Source organism: Coregonus lavaretus (assembly GCF_964263955.1).
Source record: "Coregonus lavaretus genome assembly, chromosome: 35".
Taxonomy (NCBI): domain Eukaryota; kingdom Metazoa; phylum Chordata; class Actinopteri; order Salmoniformes; family Salmonidae; genus Coregonus; species Coregonus lavaretus.
In genome coordinates, this window is record NC_140022.1 from 3,258,412 (window position 1) to 3,277,825 (window position 19,414).

The 19,414-nt window shown below is 44.8% G+C and overlaps 2 protein-coding genes and 1 pseudogene across 4 annotated transcripts in view; 1 reads left to right on the plus strand and 2 right to left on the minus strand.

The window, feature by feature from the left end:
• trak2 (trafficking protein, kinesin binding 2) overlaps window positions 1–19,414 on the plus strand; it is a 64,697-nt gene that overhangs the window by 37,522 nt on the left and 7,761 nt on the right. Inside the window, exons 4-13 of one of the 2 annotated variants that reach the window (XM_084152817.1) lie at window positions 9,683–9,730; window positions 10,231–10,307; window positions 10,418–10,534; window positions 11,321–11,530; window positions 12,332–12,410; window positions 12,548–12,678; window positions 12,770–12,844; window positions 15,233–15,370; window positions 17,478–17,557; window positions 17,945–18,118. In XM_084152817.1, the coding sequence (XP_084008943.1) occupies window positions 9,683–9,730; window positions 10,231–10,307; window positions 10,418–10,534; window positions 11,321–11,530; window positions 12,332–12,410; window positions 12,548–12,678; window positions 12,770–12,844; window positions 15,233–15,370; window positions 17,478–17,557; window positions 17,945–18,118 (1,129 nt within the window). The remainder of the gene's footprint in view (window positions 1–9,682; window positions 9,731–10,230; window positions 10,308–10,417; window positions 10,535–11,320; window positions 11,531–12,331; window positions 12,411–12,547; window positions 12,679–12,769; window positions 12,845–15,232; window positions 15,371–17,477; window positions 17,558–17,944; window positions 18,119–19,414) is intronic. The other variant, XM_084152818.1, reaches the window with a different exon arrangement.
• On the minus strand, window positions 2,094–3,402 carry LOC311109828 (E3 ubiquitin-protein ligase TRIM39-like). Its single transcript, XM_084152829.1, has one exon. The coding sequence runs from the start codon at window positions 3,373–3,375 to the stop codon at window positions 2,095–2,097; it is 1,281 nt and encodes a 426-aa protein (XP_084008955.1). The 5' UTR covers window positions 3,376–3,402; the 3' UTR covers window position 2,094.
• LOC311109772 (E3 ubiquitin-protein ligase TRIM39-like) lies at window positions 5,419–6,671 on the minus strand (annotated as a pseudogene). Its single transcript has one exon. The product of its transcript is annotated as an E3 ubiquitin-protein ligase TRIM39-like (transcript).

Sequence of the window (19,414 nt, forward strand, 5' to 3'; positions counted from 1 at the left end):
CTCTCCAAGGATGTCAGGGACAACATTGTAGACCTACACAAGGCTGGAATGGGTGACAAGACCATCGCCAAGTAGCTTGGTGAGAAGGTGACAACAGTTGGTGCGATTATTCGCAAATGGAAGAAACACAAAATAACTGTCAATCTCCCTCGGCCTGGGGCTCCATGCAAGATCTCACCTCGTGGAGTTGCAATGATCATGAGAACGGTGAGGAATCAGCCCAGAACTACACGGGAGGATCTTGTCAATGATCTCAAGGCAGCTGGGACCATAGTCGCCAAGAAAACAATTGGTAACACACTACGCCGTGAAGGACTGAAATCCTGCAGCGCCCGCAAGGTCCCCCTGCTCAAGAAAGCACATATACAGGGCCGTCTGAAGTTTGCCAATGGTCAGATGAGACCAAAATGGAGCTCTTTGGCATCAGCTCAACTCGCCGTGTTTGGAGGAGGAGGAATGCTGCCTATGACCCCAAGAACACCATCCCCACCGTCAAACATGGAGGTGGAAACATTTATGCTTTTGGGGTGTTTTTCTGCTAAGGGGACAGGACAACTTCACCGCATCAAAGGGACGATGGATGGGGTCATGTACCGTCAAATCTTGGGTAAGAACCTCTTTCCCTCAGCCAGGGCATTGAAAATGGGTCGTGGATGGGTATTCCAGCATGACAATGACCCAAAACACACGGCCAAGGCAACAAAGGAGTGGCTCAAGAAGAAGCACATTAAGGTCCTGGAGTGGCCTAGCCAGTCTCCAGACCTTAATCCCATAGAAAATCTGTGGAGGGAGCTGAAGGTTCGAGTTGCCAAATGTCAGCCTCGAAACCTTAATGACTTGGAGAAGATCTGCAAAGAGGAGTGGAACAAAATCCCTCCTGAGATGTGTGCAAACCTGGTGGCCAACTACAAGAAACGTCTGACCTCTGTGATTGCCAAAAAGGTTGTTGCCACCAAGTACTAAGTCATGTTTTGCAGAGGGGTCAAATACTTATTTCCCTCATTAAAATGCAAATCAATTTATAACATTTTTGACATGCGTTTTTCTGGATTTTTTTGTTGTTATTCTGTCTCTCACTGTTCAAATAAACCTACCATTAAAAGTATAGACTGATCATGTCTTTGTCAGTGGGCAAACGTACAAAATCAGCAGGGGATCAAATACTTTTTTCCCTCACTGTATATATATATATATACATATCCTTTAAAAATAAATATTTCCCTTTATTACTTTCCAACCCCACCACCCCTTCCCTAATTGGAGTAAACTAGTGAACAACAATGCTTAGGCCTCTACTTCCAGTTTCTACATACTATATGTATATTTAACCCTGGGTGCTGGAGAGGGAGGGAGAGAGGGAGCAGCCACATCTAGTGGTCAGTGTTGACCTCAGAAGCCACTGCTGCAGTAACTCCTCTGCCCTCTGAGAAGCATAACCCTCTACCTCTAACAGGATACTAATCTCCTTTTATACAAAACATTTAGCTGGATATTGTTATTGTCTTTATTGACCAAAACAAACAATAACATATTTATTCATTTGATTTATTACGTTTTATTTGACAGGGTTCACACACAATTAAAACATAAATCTCACAAGGAATTCGATGCATCTTGCTAGATTTACCTAATTCAGTACAACATACTCCCAAATTAATCCAAACAAGGTCTCAACACTGTATTGAAAAATGAGAAAAATAAATGGGAAATCTGCTTGAAATCTGATGTACTGTAGATCAGATTTCAAGCATAATTCTCTGATTTAAAAGATGCACCAAAACCATATCAAACATCATGGTCCAGACAGGCTGCAAAAGAAGTCACGCTGCACAAATTAACCAATCGTTGAACGCCACGTTAGATACATTGCAGTCATGCTTCAGATTACAATATCATATTGATGCGGTTTCTGGCATGATGTTAAACACCTATCCAGGTGTTGTGAAATTTGGTGTATGACTGCTTGGCAGACGCCCTGGAACGTGGCTCATTATTATCAACACTATTATCAACACACTTTACAATTGCATGTCTTAGCCTAATTGTTATTTGCTCAATCAGATTAAGTTATCTGTTCCTTTATTGGACACCAATTCAGTCAGTGTGATTGACAGAAGAGATGACCAATGGGGCTTTGTTTGGACCCTCTGAATTATTACAGGGGTTCAAGTATGGATATAGTTTCTCAGTGAAGGTACAACCAGTGAAAGAGTAGATATGAGACCTGTTTTCTACATCATAAAACGAGATCTGACCCTTCTCGTAATCCACAAACACCCCCACCTTCTGGGGTTTCTGGCTGAGGGAGAGGGGGATAGGTGGGGTTTCCTTGACCTCATACTTATTCTCACCCTTCATATACAGAGCCCAGAGTCCACCATCTGGGCTTTTAGCTGTTGGGCCCTTCCTGATGATGGACTCTCTGACCACACCTAACACCCATTCAATTTTCCCCCTAACCTGAACTTCAAAGTAGAATCTCCCTGAGGAGAAGCCTTCCTTTCCCAGGACAGCAAAACGTGTACTAAACCTCTTTGGATTGTCAGGGATATTCCGCCGTTTGCCTTGAAAGCTCACTTGCTTCCTGTTCTCCGACACAATGAGCATGGGGTGTACTGTATCAAGATCCAGAGTCACATCCACTGACCACTGTCGTAAACTCCTCAGCTCAGCATTACACAACTTCTCCATCTCTTTCAGAAGTGTCTCCTCCAGCTGAGACAGAGCTCTCCTCACAGTTCCTACATGCAGATCCCTGGGAACACTGATCTCAGACCAGTCCTTGATTGGGGATGGGGAGTTCTGGAGGAGGTGGAGGTGGTCCAGCTCAGTGCCTCTCCTCAGCAGCTCAGTGATTTCCTCCTCAAACACTTCAATGAGCCCTTCAGCCCGCCTCTCAGCTGCTTTCTGCTTCTCCTCAACCACTTCAATGAGCTCTTCCTGACTTCTCTCAATGGAGCGCACCAGAGCAGTGAAGACCTCCACACTTTCTGCTATCTCTCTCTCTGCATCTCTCTGGCTGAGCTCTATTGAGTATTTGATCGCCTTAACCTTCTGCAGTCGCTCCTGGATCATCTGCTGCAATTGTGCTACTTCTCCAGGATTGGAAGATGACTCCTCTCCGTCTTTGACCTTCATCCTCTTAAAATGATCTGCAACATCTCTGAGTGTTGTGTTGGTTTTTGGTTCAGGTCTTCTGTTGAATGTCTCCTTACACAGTGGACACTGGCACAGGGCAGTGCTGTTCCAGTATCCGCTGATACAGGCCTTGCAGAAGTTGTGTCCACATGGAATAGAGACTGGCTCAGTGAACACATCCAGACAGATGGAGCACAGGAACTGCTCTTCAGACAAGACATTGCTGGAGGTGGACATTTCTGAAACATAATAGAAGATCCAAAGTTAGAAATGTAGCCGTCTTCATTTTAGAGTATTTTACTGCCACCTGCTGTACTGGAGTGTTTGTTCAGGAATATGATTTATTGGTGGATCCCTTCCACTGGCTTGGATGGAATTCTGTGATCCCTCCCGAAACCAGAGCAAGTCCCACTCAACTAGACTACTTTAAAATGCTGCATGCTATCACAGCCATTTGTATATGTGATCAATCTGGGTTTCCCCCATTCTATCTGTGGAGCAACCAGTTCTATAAAAAAAAAAAAGACTTCCTGGAATGAGTCAGCGTTGGACAGAAATTTACTATTTGATTACTAAATGTATCTTTAGATGGTAAGACGAGTGTTTGTAGCTCTACCAAAATATTATTGATTCAGTGTTCCACAGACAGACCATGCTTTTTACCCAGAGTAGGTAGAGAAACGATATCCAGGAGATGTGTAATTTGACCTACCCTTGCATATTATGGAGCACATGCACTAAATGTATCCACATTTGGAGAAGTAACTTTCAATTCTCACATTTATTCTCAATTCTCACATTTATACCAGATATATTTGAACAAAGATCAAATAAATAACAGGTGAGAAACACCAGATGTGATTATGGAGTAAAATCATCACCAGTGTCCAGGTTAATATCTTTCTTTCTCTACTCACCTGGGAGTGTTTCCCCTCTTGACAGAAGGTGGACTGAGTGTAGCTGTGTGTAGAGTGATGAGGAGCAGGAGACTTATGCAGTTTATACTTCCACTTTAGCTAAATGTTATCTCTCAACTCCTCCCTGTTCTGCCCAGAACCCAACTGTTGCACTTTCTCTGTGCTTGGCTTAGTTTATTTGACCATTTTAAGTTTGTACAGGTAAGTGTAAACTAGCTGTGTGTGTGTGTGCGCACATTTGGTGTGTTTGGTGTGTGCGTGCATGTTTTCGAGTCATGTATAAATGTATCAGAGCCCAGTGTTGGTCCAGTGAACGTGTTTGTTCCTTCCTGTGTCTCAGATGGCACTGGGGCCTGTGTGTGTGTGTATATATATATATATATATATATATATACAGTGCTATGAAAAAGTATTTGCCCCCTTTCTAATTTTCTCTACTTTTGCATATTGGTGATACTGAATGTTATCAGATCTTCAACCAAAACCTAATATTAGATAAAGGGAACATAAGTGAACAAATAACACAACAATTACATATTTATTTCATAAAAAAGTTATACAACACCCAATTCCCCTGTGTGAAAAAGTAATTTCCCCCTTACACTCAATAACTGGTTGTGCCACCTTTAGCTGCAATGACTCCAACCAAATGCTTCCTGTAGTTGTTGATCAGTCTTTCACGTCGCTGTGGAGGAATTTTGGCCCACTCTTCCATGCAGAACTGCTTTAACTCAGTGACGTGTGGGTTTTCAAGCATGAACTGCTCGTTTCAAGTCCTGCCACAACATCTCAATTGGAATTAGGTCTGGACTTTGACTAGGCCATTCCAAAACGTCCAATTTGTTGCTTTTTAGCCATTTTCATGTAGACTTGATTGTGTGTTTTGGATCATTGTCTTGCTGCATGACCCAGCTGCGCTTCAGCTTCAGCTCACAGACGGATGGTCTGACATTCTCCTGTAGAATTCTCTGATACAGAGCAGAATTCATGGTTCCTTCTATTAAGGCAAGTCGTCCAGGTCCTGAGGCAGCAAAGTATCCCCAAACCATCACACCACCACCACCATGCTTGACCTTTGGTATGATGTTCTTACTGTGGAATGCAGAGGTTGGTTTTTGCCAGGCATTACTGGAACCATGTCTTCCAAAAAGTTATACTTTTGAATCATCTGTCCATAGAACGTTCTTCCAAGAGTCTTGATGAACATCCAGGTGCTTTTTGGCAAACTTGAGTCAACTTGTTGGACGAGATGGGTCCCATTATTATCAACACTTTTATCAACACTCTTTACAATTGCATGTGTTAGCTTAATTGTTATTTGCTCAATCAGATTAAGTCATCTGTTGCCTTATTGGACACCAATTCAGTCAGTGTGATTGACAGGCAAGATGACCAATGGGGCTGTGTTTGGACCCTCTGAATTATTACAGGGGTTCAAGTATGGATATAGTTTCTCAGTGAAGGTACAACCAGTGAAAGAGTAGATATGAGACCTGTTTTCTACATCATAAAAGGAGATCTGACCCTTCTCGTAATCCACAAACACCCAGACCTTCTGGGTTTTCTGGCTGAGGGAGAGGGGGATAGGGGGGGTTTCCTTGACCACATACTTATTCTCACCCTTCATATACAGAGCCCAGAGTCCACCATCTGGGCTTTTAGCTGTTGGACCCTTCCTGATGATGGACTCTCTGGCCACTCCTAACACCCATTCAATTGTTCCCCCTAACCTGAATTTCAAAGTAGAATCTCCCTGAGGAGAAGCCTTCCTTTCCCAGGACAGCAAGAAGTGTACTAAACCTCTTTGGGTTGTCAGGGATATTCCGCCATGTATTTCCATAGCGTACTTGTTTCCTGTCCTCAGACACAATGACGTTGGGGTGCGCTGTATCAGGATCCAACGTCACATCCATTGACCACTGCTGGATTCTCCTCAGCACAGCATCGCAGGACTTCTCGGTCTCTTGATGAAGACTCTCCACCAGCTGAGACAGAGCTCTCCTCACAGTTCCTACATGCAGATCCCTGGGAACACTGATCTCAGACCAGTCCTTGATCGGGGATGGGGAGTTCTGGAGGAGGTGGAGGTGGTCCAGCTCAGTGCCTCTCCTCAGCAGCTCAGTGATTTCCTGCTCCAGCTCTTTAATGAGCCCTTCAGCCCGCCTCTCAGCTGCTTTCTGCTTCTCCTCAACCACTTCAATGAGCTCTTCCTGACTTCTCTCAATGGAGTCGCACCAGAACAGTGAAGACCTCCACACTTTCTGCTATCTCTCTCTCTGCATCTCTCTGGCTGAGCTCTACTGAGTATTTGATCTCCCTAACCTTCTGCAGTCGCTCCTGGATCATCTTCTGCACTTGTGCTACTTCTCCAGGCTTGGAAGATGACTCCTCTCCGTCTTTCACCTTCATCCTCTTAAAATGATCTGCAACATCTCTGAGTGTTGTGTTGGTTTTTGGTTCAGGTCTTCTGTTGAATGTCTCCTTACACAGTGGACACTGGCACAGGGCAGTGCTGTTCCAGTATCCGCTGATACAGGCCTTGCAGAAGTTGTGTCCACATGGAATAGAGACTGGCTCAGTGAACACAGTGGGGGGGGGGATGCACTGGTGTACCATATGTGACCAATATGGTTGGACATTAGAGCCCTGGTTGGCATAGAGTCAAGTCTACAAAACCTTGTGGATTTTATTCATAACGGATTGTAGTTTTGGGAACAGAAAATTTTATAGAGATCGGATGTTTCATCTATGAAAAAATGTGCTGAATGTCAACCCAGTTTCAAATATTGTAAGGAGATGTGTCCTTGTTCCTAGCAGATGTGATAGGACCTCTATGTGATCACATATGATCAGTAAGCGTTTTCCTTATCTGTCTGTGGAGCAACTATAACATAACAGGACTTCCTGGAATTAGCCAGAATTAGATAGAAATTCACTTTTTTATTTTTTATTTAACCAGGGAAGACCCATTGAGGTTAAAAACCTATTTTGCGAGGGCGACCTGGCAAAACAGGGAAATGGCAGCTTGTACATAAAATATTACATAAAAATACAAAATACACACAAAAGACAACATGTCATAAGTTACAGATACAATTGAAGATTAGAAACAACTGCAGATATCACAAACAGTGTTGTCGATTAGTCTTAAAAACAGGCAAGGACACCAACTCCCCTAACTTTAACATCTTTTGAAGCATGTTCCAGGATGAATACTACATGCATCTTTAGATGGTAAGACGAGTGTATGTACATGTAGTTCTACCAAAATGATATTGATTCAGTTTTCCACAGACGGAACATCCTTTTTATCCAGAGTAGTAAAAGAACATAAAGTACTTACTATGACTGGGATGTGGTTGTCCCACCGAGCTATCTTAAGATGAATGCACTAACTGTAAGTCACTCTGGATAAGAGCGTCTGCTAAATGACTTAAATGTATTCACATTTGGAGAAGTGACATTTAACATACTTGTAACATTGTCAATTAACAAATTATTCCAGATTAAAACAATAACAAATAAAAAGGTGAGAAACACAAAGCAATGTGATTATAGAGTAAATAATCACCAGTGTCCAGGTTAATATCTTTCTTTCTCTACTCACCTGGGAGTGTTTCCCCTCTTGACAGAAGGTGGACTGAGTGTAGCTGTGTGTAGAGTGATGAGGAGCAGGAGACTTATGCAGTTTATACTTCCACTTTCACAATCAAATACGATCAGTCAATCAAATCAAAGTTTATTAGGCACGTGCACACGGTATAGTGAAATGCTCACTAACTCTCCTCAACAATCCAGTACAATAACTATCATTCAAGAATCAAATGCCAAATACAAAAGTCCCAAAATAACAAGTAGTAATATAAAGTAGAAGAAAACAGTAATACTATGAGAAGTACACTACCGTTCAAAAGTTTGGGGTCACTTAGACATTTCCTTGTTTTCGAAAGAAAATCTATTTTTTTGTCCATTAAAATAAGATCAAATTGATCAGAAATACAGTGTAGATGTTGTAAATGGCTGTTATAGCTGGAAATGGCTGATTTTTAATGGAATATCTACATAGGTGAACAGAGGCCCATTTATCAGCAACCATCAGTCCTGAATTCCAATGCCATGTTGTGTTTGCTAATACAAGTTTATCATTTTAAAAGGCTAATTGATCATTAGAAAACCCTTTTGCAATTATGTTAGCACAGCTGAAAACTGTTGTGCTGATTTAAAGAAGCTTTGGTGGTGGTAAAGTGGGAGATTTGTACACGGTAAAAGGGATCTTGAAGAAGGAAGGCTATCACTCCATTTTGCAAAGCCATGCCATACCCTGTGGATGGCGCTTGATTGGAGCCAATTTCCTCCTACAACAGGACAATGACCCAAAGCACAGCTCCAAACTATGCAATAACTATTTAGGGAAGAAGCAGTCAGCTGGTATTCTGTCTATAATGGAGTGGCCAGCACAGTCACCGGATCTCAACCCTATTGAGCTGTTGTGGGAGCAGCTTGACTGTATGGTACGTAAGAAGTGCCCATCAAGCCAATCCAACTTGTGGGAGGTGCTTCAGGAAGCATGGGGTGAAATCTCTTCAGGTCTGCCAAAGGTCTGCAAGGCTGTAATTGCTGCAAATGGAGGATTCTTTGATGAAAGCAAAGTTTGAAGGACACAATTATTATTTATATTAAAAATCATAACCTTGTCAATGACTACATTTCCTATGCATTTTGGTATATTTCCTATTCAAACTAATTTCATGTATGTTTTCATGGAAAACAAGGACATTGCTAAGTGACCCCAAACTTTTGAACGGTAGTGTACGTACATACAGGACCTGATTTATCAAAATGGAGACTCTTTCATACAAGTAGTAAAGTGACTTGGTAAAGCAGCTTCAGTAAACAGCAGTTGAAGCCAATGGAGCAGTGCAGTAGCTTCTGTCTGCTGTGTTCTGTTGCTGCTGGTCTGCCCGTCATCTGTCCATCCAACCAGAGACGTTAGGCTAGGTACAATGACACTGACAAGACATGACATTGCAAATCTACTGTCCCTTCAATTTACAAGCTGAATTGTAATATACACGATGCATACATAGTATTACATACAATGATGTTTTAAATTGATGGTTACCAGGTTTACCTAATGTAAGGGGTCGGGCTGGGGTTGGAGGCCAGGGGTCAAGGTTGACCATAATAAATCAAATGGGTTGGTATCTCTCTACCCAGGGCCAGCTGGCAGCGCTGCTGGGGTTGTGTTGCAGTCCTGAGTCAGGTGCTGAACCCAAACAAACATTCATCCTCATCCCCCTAACCCTAGTTATCTGAAGTAGACACATGATATCTCCTGCTTCTGCTCTCTCTCTCTGTCTGTCTCTCTCTTTGTCTCTCTCTCTCTCTCCCTTTCTCTCTCTCTCTCTTTCTGTCTTACCCTTTCCCCTCTCTCTTTCTCACTATCTCGTTGTTTCTCTCCCTCTATCTCTCTATTGCTCGCTCTTGATTTCTAGGTATTTCTCTCCTAGGTTCTTTGTCTGCTCAGCTCATTCCCATCTTTCTTGCCATCTAACATCTTTCTCTCTCTCTCTTTATTCCCTCGTTCCCCTCCCTCTCCTCCGTTATCTCTCTTTCTCTTCCTCCAGCTTATCTTCCCCTGGATCCCTCTTCCTACTCTCACCCTGGCTCCCGAGGTAAAGTGCTTCCCTCTTTCTCTCTCTCCCTCTGCATCTTTCTCTGTGTATCCCTCCGTTGCTCCAGAGCGTGAGGGGGGGGGGCTTCAGTCCTCCAGTAGGCCCAGACGGTGCTCTCAAACCTGGATTAGACCATGTTGAGTGGCCCCCTGCAGCTCTGGAGTCCCTCTCTCGTTATAGCGTAGGACAGCAGACACTCACAAACTAAGTCTACTGCCACTAGCGAGCTTGTAGTGGCATCGAGGAGTGTGTGGAGGCATAGCTTATAGTGTCTTAGGCTGTTTCATAGGAAAGTTGGTGTGCTTGCATGTATTAGTATAGATGGTCTGTGTTTGTGCATGAACGTGTTGCTTATTGTGGTGTGTGTGTGTGTTTGTACAGTATACGTGTGTGTATGTATGCTGGAGTGTTTTCTTGTGCCCCTGCTAAAATTCAATTCTCCCTCGTTCTCGCCCTCTCTCTCTTTCGTTCTCTCTCTCTCTCTCGTTCTCTCTCTCCAGTCCTCAGTGCTGATAGGGTGGAGCAGATGACCAAGACCTACAATGACATTGAGGTTGTCACACATCTACTGGCTGAGGTGGGCTCTCATTGGTGCACTGTCTTTGACACATGGCGGTGATTGGTTGTCATTGATGATTGTGGCCGCGTGATTGGAGGACTGACTGTTGCGTGTCTCATTGGTTGCAGCGGGACCGGGACTTGGAGCTGGCCGCTCGGATTGGTCAGTCTCTGCTTCAGAGGAACCACCTGCTCCAGGAACGTAATGAGTCTGTGGAGGAACAGCTAGCACAGACCCTGGACCAGGTAACACACACTACTGTAAACACACACACACTACTGTAAACACACACACACTACTGTAAACACACACACACTACTGTAAACACACACACTACTGTAAACACACACACTACTGTAAACACACACTACTGTAAAAACACACACTCACACCCCCTCTGACCCACTCTCCCAGGTGTACCAGTTACACACCACACCCCCTCTGACCCCCTGTCCCAGGTGTACCAGTTACACACCACACCCCCTCTGACCCCCTGTCCCAGGTGTACCAGTTACACACCACACCCCCTCTGACCCCTTGTCCCAGGTGTACCAGTTACACACCACACCCCCTCTGACCCCCTGTCCCAGGTGTACCAGTTACACACCACACCCCCTCTGACCCCCCTGTCCCAGGTGTACCAGTTACACACCACACCCCCTCTGACCCCCTGTCCCAGGTGTACCAGTTACACACCACACCCCCTCTGACCCCCTGTCCCAGGTGTACCATTTACAAACCACACCCCCTCTGACCCCTTGTCCCAGGTGTACCAGTTACACACCACACCCCCTCTGACCCCCTGTCCCAGGTGTACCAGTTACACACCACACCCCCTCTGACCCCCTGTCCCAGGTGTACCAGTTACACACCACACCCCCTCTGACCCCCTGTCCCAGGTGTACCAGTTACACACCACACCCCCTCTGACCCCCTGTCCCAGGTGTACCAGTTACACACCACACCCCCTCTGACCCCCTGTCCCAGGTGTACCATTTACAAACCACACCCCCTCTGACCCCTTGTCCCAGGTGCACCAGCTACAACATGAGCTGGGGAAGAAGGATGAGTTGCTGCGGATGGTGGCCAGCGCTTCGGAGGAGAGTGAGACGGATTCCAGCTGCTCAACGCCGCTGCACCCCCGCCAACCCCTAGCGCCCGCTGCGGCCCTCAGCCAGCTGGAGGCCCTGCAGGGGAAAATGTCTGATCTGGAAGAGGAGAATCTGGCCCTACGCTCTGAGGTATAGCTGAAATGGCACCCTATTCCCTATATAGTGCACTACTTTTGACTAGGGCCCATAGGGTTAAGGTTAGGATCAACGGTAGGGTGATCTGATCCTAGATCTGTGGTCAGTGCCAATTCTACCTCGACCGTGCACTTTCTGTGGTCCAGCCTTTTTAATGTGCTACGAGGTAAGCCCTTCATAGTGTCCATCTGGTCTGACCAGGCCTGTCATCTGATAGTTCCTAACACCTCACTGTAAACCCTGTGGTCCGACCAGGCCTGTCATCTGTTAGTTCCTAACTCCTCACTGTAAACCCTGTGGTCCGACCAGGCCTGTCATCTGATAGTTCCTAACACCTCACTGTAAACCCTGTGGTCCGACCAGGCCTGTCATCTGATAGTTCCTAACTCCTCACTGTAAACCCTGTGGTCCGACCAGGCCTGTCATCTGATAGTTCCTAACACCTCACTGTAAACCCTGTGGTCCGACCAGGCCTGTCATCTGATAGTTCCTAACACCTCACTGTAAACCCTGTGGTCCGACCAGGCCTGTCATCTGATAGTTCCTAACACCTCACTGTAAACCCTGTGGTCCGACCAGGCCTGTCATCTGATAGTTCCTAACACCTCACTGTAAACCCTGTGGTCCGACCAGGCCTGTCATCTGATAGTTCCTAACTCCTCACTGTAAACCCTGTGGTCCGACCAGGCCTGTCATCTGATAGTTCCTAACACCTCACTGTAAACCCTGTGGTCCGACCAGGCCTGTCATCTGATAGTTCCTAACTCCTCACTGTAAACCCTGTGGTCCGACCAGGCCTGTCATCTGAAGAAGGAGACCATCACCTACGAGGAGAAAGAACATCAGCTGGTCAGCGACTGTGTCAAGGAGCTACGTGAGTCTCACACACACACACACACACACACACACACACACACACACACACACACACAAAAGGCATGAATCAGGTCAATTAACAATTAATTAGGTTATTGATCTCTAAGGATTAAAGAGCTGTGTGGGTGTGTTCAGGCGAGTCCAACAGTCAGATGGTGAACCTGACAGAGGAGCTGTCCCATAAGAATGAGGAGGTGATGAGACACCAGGAGGAGATTACCCAGCTCCTCTCCCAGATAGTAGAGCTCCAACACCGCGTCAAAGAGGTGACGGGGGGAAGGGGAGAGGAGTTTGTCATTGATGTTGTAGTACTAATTGTAGAGTAACAGTACTAATGAAGTCTGTGTGTGTCTCCAGTTGGCCCTGGAGAAAGAGGAACTGAGGATTCACCTACAGGCCTCTAAAGATGCCCAGAGATCACTCACTGCAGAGGTGAGTTGTCTAGCAATGAACACTTCATTGAACTCTGACTCCATAGAAGTGCCTTAAGGTGTGCCCTTATCCGGTACAACATTTCATAACTCTCCAACATCATTTGCACCACAGCTATATGTCAGAGCAGAACTGCAGCTGATAAGCAGTATGATATGGCCCTGAGTTGTAGTATTTTAAATATTATCTTGGGTTTGTTTTGTCATGTTGACACAAGCAGTGAATTTGTGTCCAAGGTTATTAGCTGCATCAAGGTTTAAGTAAAGTTAAGGTTAGGTGTTTATTACTGATGAATGAGTGTGTGTGGAATAGGGTTATGGAGTATAGGTATTTAACTATGTTGTGTTGTGTAGCTGAACTAGCTAGCAGTGGGTTAACTATGTTGTGTTGTTGTGTAGCTGAACCAGCTAGCAGTGGGTTAACTATGTTGTGTTGTATAGCTGAACTAGCTAGCAGTGGGTTAACTATGTTGTGTTGTATAGCTGAACCAGCTAGCAGTGGGTTAACTAAGTTGTGTTGTATAGCTGAACTAGCTAGCAGAGGGTTAACTATGTTGTGTTGTTGTGTAGCTGAACCAGCTAGCAGAGGGTTAACTATGTTGTGTTGTTGTGTAGCTGAACTAGCTAGCAGAGGGTTAACTATGTTGTGTTGTTGTGTAGCTGAACCAGCTAGCAGAGGTTTAACTATGTTGTGTTGTATAGCTGAACTAGCTAGCAGAGGGTTAACTATGTTGTGTTGTTGTGTAGCTGAACTAGCTAGCAGAGGGTTAACAATGTTGTGTTGTATAGCTGAACCAGCTAGCAGTGGGTTAACTATGTTGTGTTGTATAGCTGAACTAGCTAGCAGAGGGTTAACTATGTTGTGTTGTTGTGTAGCTGAACCAGATGGCAGTGGGTTAACTATGTTGTTGTTGTATAGCTGAACCAGCTAGCAGAGGGTTAACTATGTTGTGTTGTTGTATAGCTGAACCAGCTAGCAGTGGGTTAACTATGTTGTGTTGTATAGCTGAACTAGCTAGCAGAGGGTTAACTATGTTGTGTTGTTGTGTAGCTGAACCAGCTAGCAGAGGTTTAACTATGTTGTGTTGTATAGCTGAACCAGCTAGCAGTGGGTTAACTATGTTGTGTTGTATAGCTGAACTAGCTAGCAGTGGGTTAACTATGTTGTGTTGTATAGCTGAACTAGCTAGCAGTGGGTTAACTATGTTGTGTTGTATAGCTGAACCAGCTAGCAGTGGGTTAACTATGTTGTTGTTGTATAGCTGAACCAGCTAGCAGAGGGTTAACTATGTTGTGTTGTTGTGTAGCTGAACTAGCTAGCAGAGGGTTAACTATGTTGTGTTGTATAGCTGAACCAGCTAGCAGATGGTTAACTATGTTGTGTTGTATAGCTGAACTAGCTAGCAGAGGGTTAACTATGTTGTGTTGTTGTGTAGCTGAACCAGCTAGCAGAGGTTTAACTATGTTGTGTTGTGTTGTGTTGCTGAACTAGCTCGCAAAGGGTTAACTATGTTGTGTTGTGTTGCTGAACTAGCTAGCAGAGGGTTAGCTGTGTTGTGTTGCTGAACTAGCTAGCAGAGGGTTAACTGTGTTGTGTTATTGTGTAGCTGAACCAGCTAGCAGAGGTTTAACTATGTTGTGTTGTGTTGTGTTGCTGAACTAGCTCGCAAAGGGTTAACTATGTTGTGTTGTGTTGCTGAATTAGCTAGCAGAGGGTTAGCTGTGTTGTGTTGCTGAACTAGCTAGCAGGGGGTTAACTGTGTTGTGTTGCTGAGCCAGCTAGCAGTGGGTTAACTATGTTGTGTTGTATAGCTGAACTAGCTAGCAGTGGGTTAACTATGTTGTGTTGTATAGCTGAACTAGCTAGCAGAGGGTTAACTGTGTTGTGTTGCTGAGCCAGCTAGCAGAGGGTTAACTATGTTGTGTTGTATAGCTGAACCAGCTAGCAGAGGGTTAACTATAGTACCAGTCAAAAGTTTGGACACACCTACTCATTCAAGGGTTTTTCTTAATTTGTACTATATTCTATAATGTAGAATAATAGTGAAGACATCAAAACTATGAAATAACACATATGGAATCATGTAGTATTTTATATTTGAGATTCTTCAAAGTAGCCACCCTTTGCCTTGATGACAGCTTTGCACATTTAGTGAATCTGTTATTCAATGCTTTTGTATGGGCTAATAGCAGTAAAGCCAAAAATAATTGTTCATCAAATAATTTTAAAAAAATGTTTTGGGATACTTCAAGGTGTCTTCAAATTCTAAAATCAAATAGCAAAATGATCCTTGGTATGACCTTCTAAAAAACAATTCCATAAAGCTCCATATAGTTTAGGGGACCCACCCTCCCCCGGCTTATGGGTTAACTATGTTGTGTTGTGTAGCTGAACGAGCTAGCGGACCGTAATGTAGAGTGTGTGGGGATGCTACATGAGTCTCAGGAAGAGATCAAGGAGCTGCGCAGTAAGAACACTCCGTCTGCAGGCATGAGACGACACCTGCCATACGGACTCTTCCCCATGGTGAGATATATACCTGCTGTACTGTGTGGTTGTGTGTTTGTTTATGTGTGTGTGTGTGTGTGTGTGTGTGTGTGTGTGTGTGTGTGTGTGTGTGTGTGTGTGTGTGTGTGTGTGTGTGTGTGTGTGTGTGTTAGGGATGTAACGATTCACCGAAACACATCAGTCCCCGATTCAAATGTTTAAGATACAAGTGCGTCGGTCCGCGGACCACTAAGATCTTTTGCTCATATTATATTCTTTCTACCTTCAGAAAATACCTCTCATATTTTGTGACAACTGATACGTCCTCTCCTTCAGTGTCCAACTGCATGTAACTGTGTTGACCGTCATTGATCTACAAGTCATTTTGCATGCCGAACAACCCCAGGCAATATCATTAGCCTAGTCAAACTGCGCACTGTGCCCAGCTTTGCGTGCTGACCAACGTGAGGTAACATGCATTTCCACGTAACACGCTGGGGGCGATGAAACAACGGAGCCCCATTAATTTTCTATGGAGTGAAGTGGGTGGGGGGACCGTTGGAGTGAAGTGGGTGGGGGGACCGTTGGAGTGAAGTGGGTGGGGGGACCGTTGGGTGACGCGAGCATGGCTCGAGGAAGCGTGAACAGGGCGGGACCAAAAATGGGGAAAGCTGTACTTTTTGCAAATACTCCGCGACATCATGGCGCTATTGACCAATCTAAGCTCACTATAGTTTCCAACCTCTGCTGGATTGGCTGTTGATACCTAGCATCACCTGGCCTGCTTTCTAGCACCCACATGAGCTATCCAAATTATCATGTTATGTGGAAGTTGGGCAGTAGACTTTATCGCATTAGTGGAAACCTCAGGTCTGCCGGTTTTGACTAGCAGAAGTTACTTTTTGTAGCAGGTTAGGAGAATTAGCTAAAATTGTCCCCGACGCGACTAGAACATATCTAGCTACAAGCAGGCCTGCCTTGAGAACAGTCTTGGTTTCCACCAATGCAATGCTGCGCTGGGTAGGCGGCCTGTTACTATAGTTTTGGCAGTTTTGCTTTAAACAATCAGTGTGTATAATCAGGGTAAAGTTGATAATTAAAAAACGAGGAAATCAATCACTTTTGCGAGGTGCACTGCATGGCCGAAGCAAGGGGAGAAGAACACCCAATAAAAATTTTCAAATGGGTGAAATTCAAAGTTGTGCCATATATTCATTGGCTATGTCATAGCTAATTTGTAAACAATAAATATTGATACATTACTAGCTTAATCTGCAAAAATGTTGAGTTAATCAGTGGGTGATGGGGATTTCAGACCCAAAGTGGGGGGAAGAAAAAACAGGCTACATTGCCCACCTACCTCCCGAGTGGCGCAGTGGTCTAAGGCACTGCATCGCAGTGCTAGCTGTGCCACTAGAGATCCTGGTTCGAATCCAGGCTCTGTCGTAGCCGGCCGCGACCGGGAGACCCATGGGGCAGCGCGCAATTGGCCCTGTGTCGTCCAGGGTAGGGGAGGGAATGGCCGGCAGGGATGTAGCTCAGTTGGTAGAGCATGGCGTTTGCAACGCCAGGGTTGTGGGTTCGTATGAAAAAAATATAAAATAATGTGTGCACTCACTAACTGTAAGTCTCTCTGGATAAGAGCGTCTGCTAAATGACTAAAATGTCAATGTAAAATAGTGGTAGTGGGGGTGGTAGATGCCTACTCTCCTTTATGGCTCAGATCAGGTGCCTACATGGTACATACACCATAGACATACATCATTTACACACACACACACAGAGAGAGAGAGCGAGAAGTCAGCTCAGACTGATCCAGCTCAGAGAGGCCCAGCTCATGAGCTCCATCAACAGCAGATGTTTATTTAGAAAGGAAAATAAATGTGTTTATGCAACAAATGTTAGTGCACCGATTCGTTCTCTAATCAAACCCAATCATTTCAAACTAAAACGTATCGTTCCTGTATCGTATCGGAGCCCATGTATCTAGGTACCTATCGAATTATCTTTCAAGGGTAAGATGCACATCCCTAGTGTGTGTGTGTGTGTGTCAATGCCTATAAATGTGTGAATATGTGTGCGTGTGCCCAATAGTGTGTGTGTGTGTGTGTGTGTGCCTATTAATGAGTGTATGCCTGTGTCTCAGGACTCCCTGGCAGCAGAGATTGAGGGCACCATGAGGAGAGAGCTGAGTGTCGAGGACGAGGTGGCTTTCCAGGACCAAAAGTCAGTATGAAACACACACACACACACACACACACACACACACACACACACACACACACACACACACACACACACACACAAGAACAACAGCAATCAAAGCAGAAGCTCCCGTCCTCTAACTCCCCTCCTCTGGTCCTCTCCCTCCCCTCCTCTGGTCCTCTCCCTCCCCTCCTCTGGTCCTCTCCCTCCCCTCCTCTGGTCCTCTCCCTCCCCTCCTCTGGTCCTCTCCCTCCCCTCCTCTGGTCCTCTCCCTCTCCTCCTCCCCTCCTCTCTCCCTCTCCTCCTCCCCTCCCCTCCTCTCTCCCTCCCTCCCCTCCTCTCTCCCTCTAACTCCCCTCCTCTCGTCCTCACTCTCCCTCTCCTCCTCCCCTCTCTCCCCGTCCCCAGAGTTTCCCAGAAGAGGGTGTTCCAGACAGTACGTGTGGTCAACGAGTCGGTAGAGAGAGCTGCGGCGATGGCCACGCCCCCTATCCCCGGCTCGGGCATAGGCAGCTGCCTGGTGATGACGGCCCAGCCCTTCCAGTCCGCCCAGGGGATCGACCAATCACACGACGGCGCCAAGTGAGTTACCCTGGTTGAAGCCGATTTGTTAGACCTGCAGTCTAAAATTACGTGGTATTGAGTGACTGTAGTGGAATCATTGAGTCAGTGGCAAGTATTTGAGAGAATTTAAAGCATATTATTTGATATGATTTAATTCGAACATATTTCAGTGAATTTAGAGCCTATAGAGGAGTACATTTGTGACTGACCGGCTCGATTCGGTCTTATGTAGCAACATTTGAAATTGTGTTTTTTACATTGGATAAAAGTAGAGACTCAGAGCTAGAAAATGGTATATCATACACTACAGTTGAGGAACAATGGGATAGTAATTATTTTTTGAAAGTTGATAAACTTGTAACCTCAAAGCAATATTATTTGGCCCCGAGATGCAAAAACTCCCAAATGTAATGTCCCAAGAAGGAAGTTACCCTACCTAAATAATACAACGTTACATTTGAACTTAATTCATGAGGAGAGAGAATGCAGTCAACTAATAAAGCACACAGTGGACCATTTTGTGGTTCTGAAACGTAAAGCTGCAACCGCAGCGCAATCAATAGGAGGTGAACAGAACCTGGTGCTGAAAATATAGCTAACTTGTTATGCAAGTGTTGCACAGTAACAGATGGAGAAAACCTACACCAGTCGAGTAACAATAATCTTCATTTTAATTTGACTTTACAAACAACTTTTAAATAATGGTTTAAATTTTTTTATTATTAACTAGGCAAGTCAGTTACAATTTAATTGGAGTCTCTTTCTTCCGAGCCTAGGCCTATATAAAATAACTTAACTGGTGAGGTAGGCTATGAGGCTTAACAGCATCTTTCACAATAACACTATGTGGCCTAATAGAAGTGGGATTTTTTTATTTATTAGGCCTACTTACAATCGCAACTGGCCAGAAATGTAGCATCCTACATAAAACAATCATTGCAAGAAAAAGAAAAAGGCTATGTCTTTGTCTGAATGTCTTTATCTGGATAGCCTGCTCCTGTAATGACAGAATAAACAGTAAATACTGTCAGCTTGAGACCTAAATATCCCTGGATAAGCACTCGCAATAATGTTAGTATTTACTAAATATAGTAATATAGGCCACTAAGTTACTCACTCAATGGGAAAAGTTGCATTTTCCCTCGGACATGATCTTGTGGATGCCGCGTGAGATGGGTGTGATTTTGATGCGCAGGCAGTCCTCTATTGACTTATGTGAAAGCCGGTTCCTGTCTTGAGTCTATGTTGCGTTCATAGAGGAAAATGAGGACTTGCAGGTGTAAGTCGATCCAAACATTGTTAGCACATAAAATG

Excerpts from the sequence above, each read along its gene's own strand:
- LOC311109828 (XM_084152829.1), bottom strand. The coding sequence starts at position 3,375 with ATGTCCACCTCCAGCAATGTCTTGTCTGAAGAGCAGTTCCTGTGCTCC.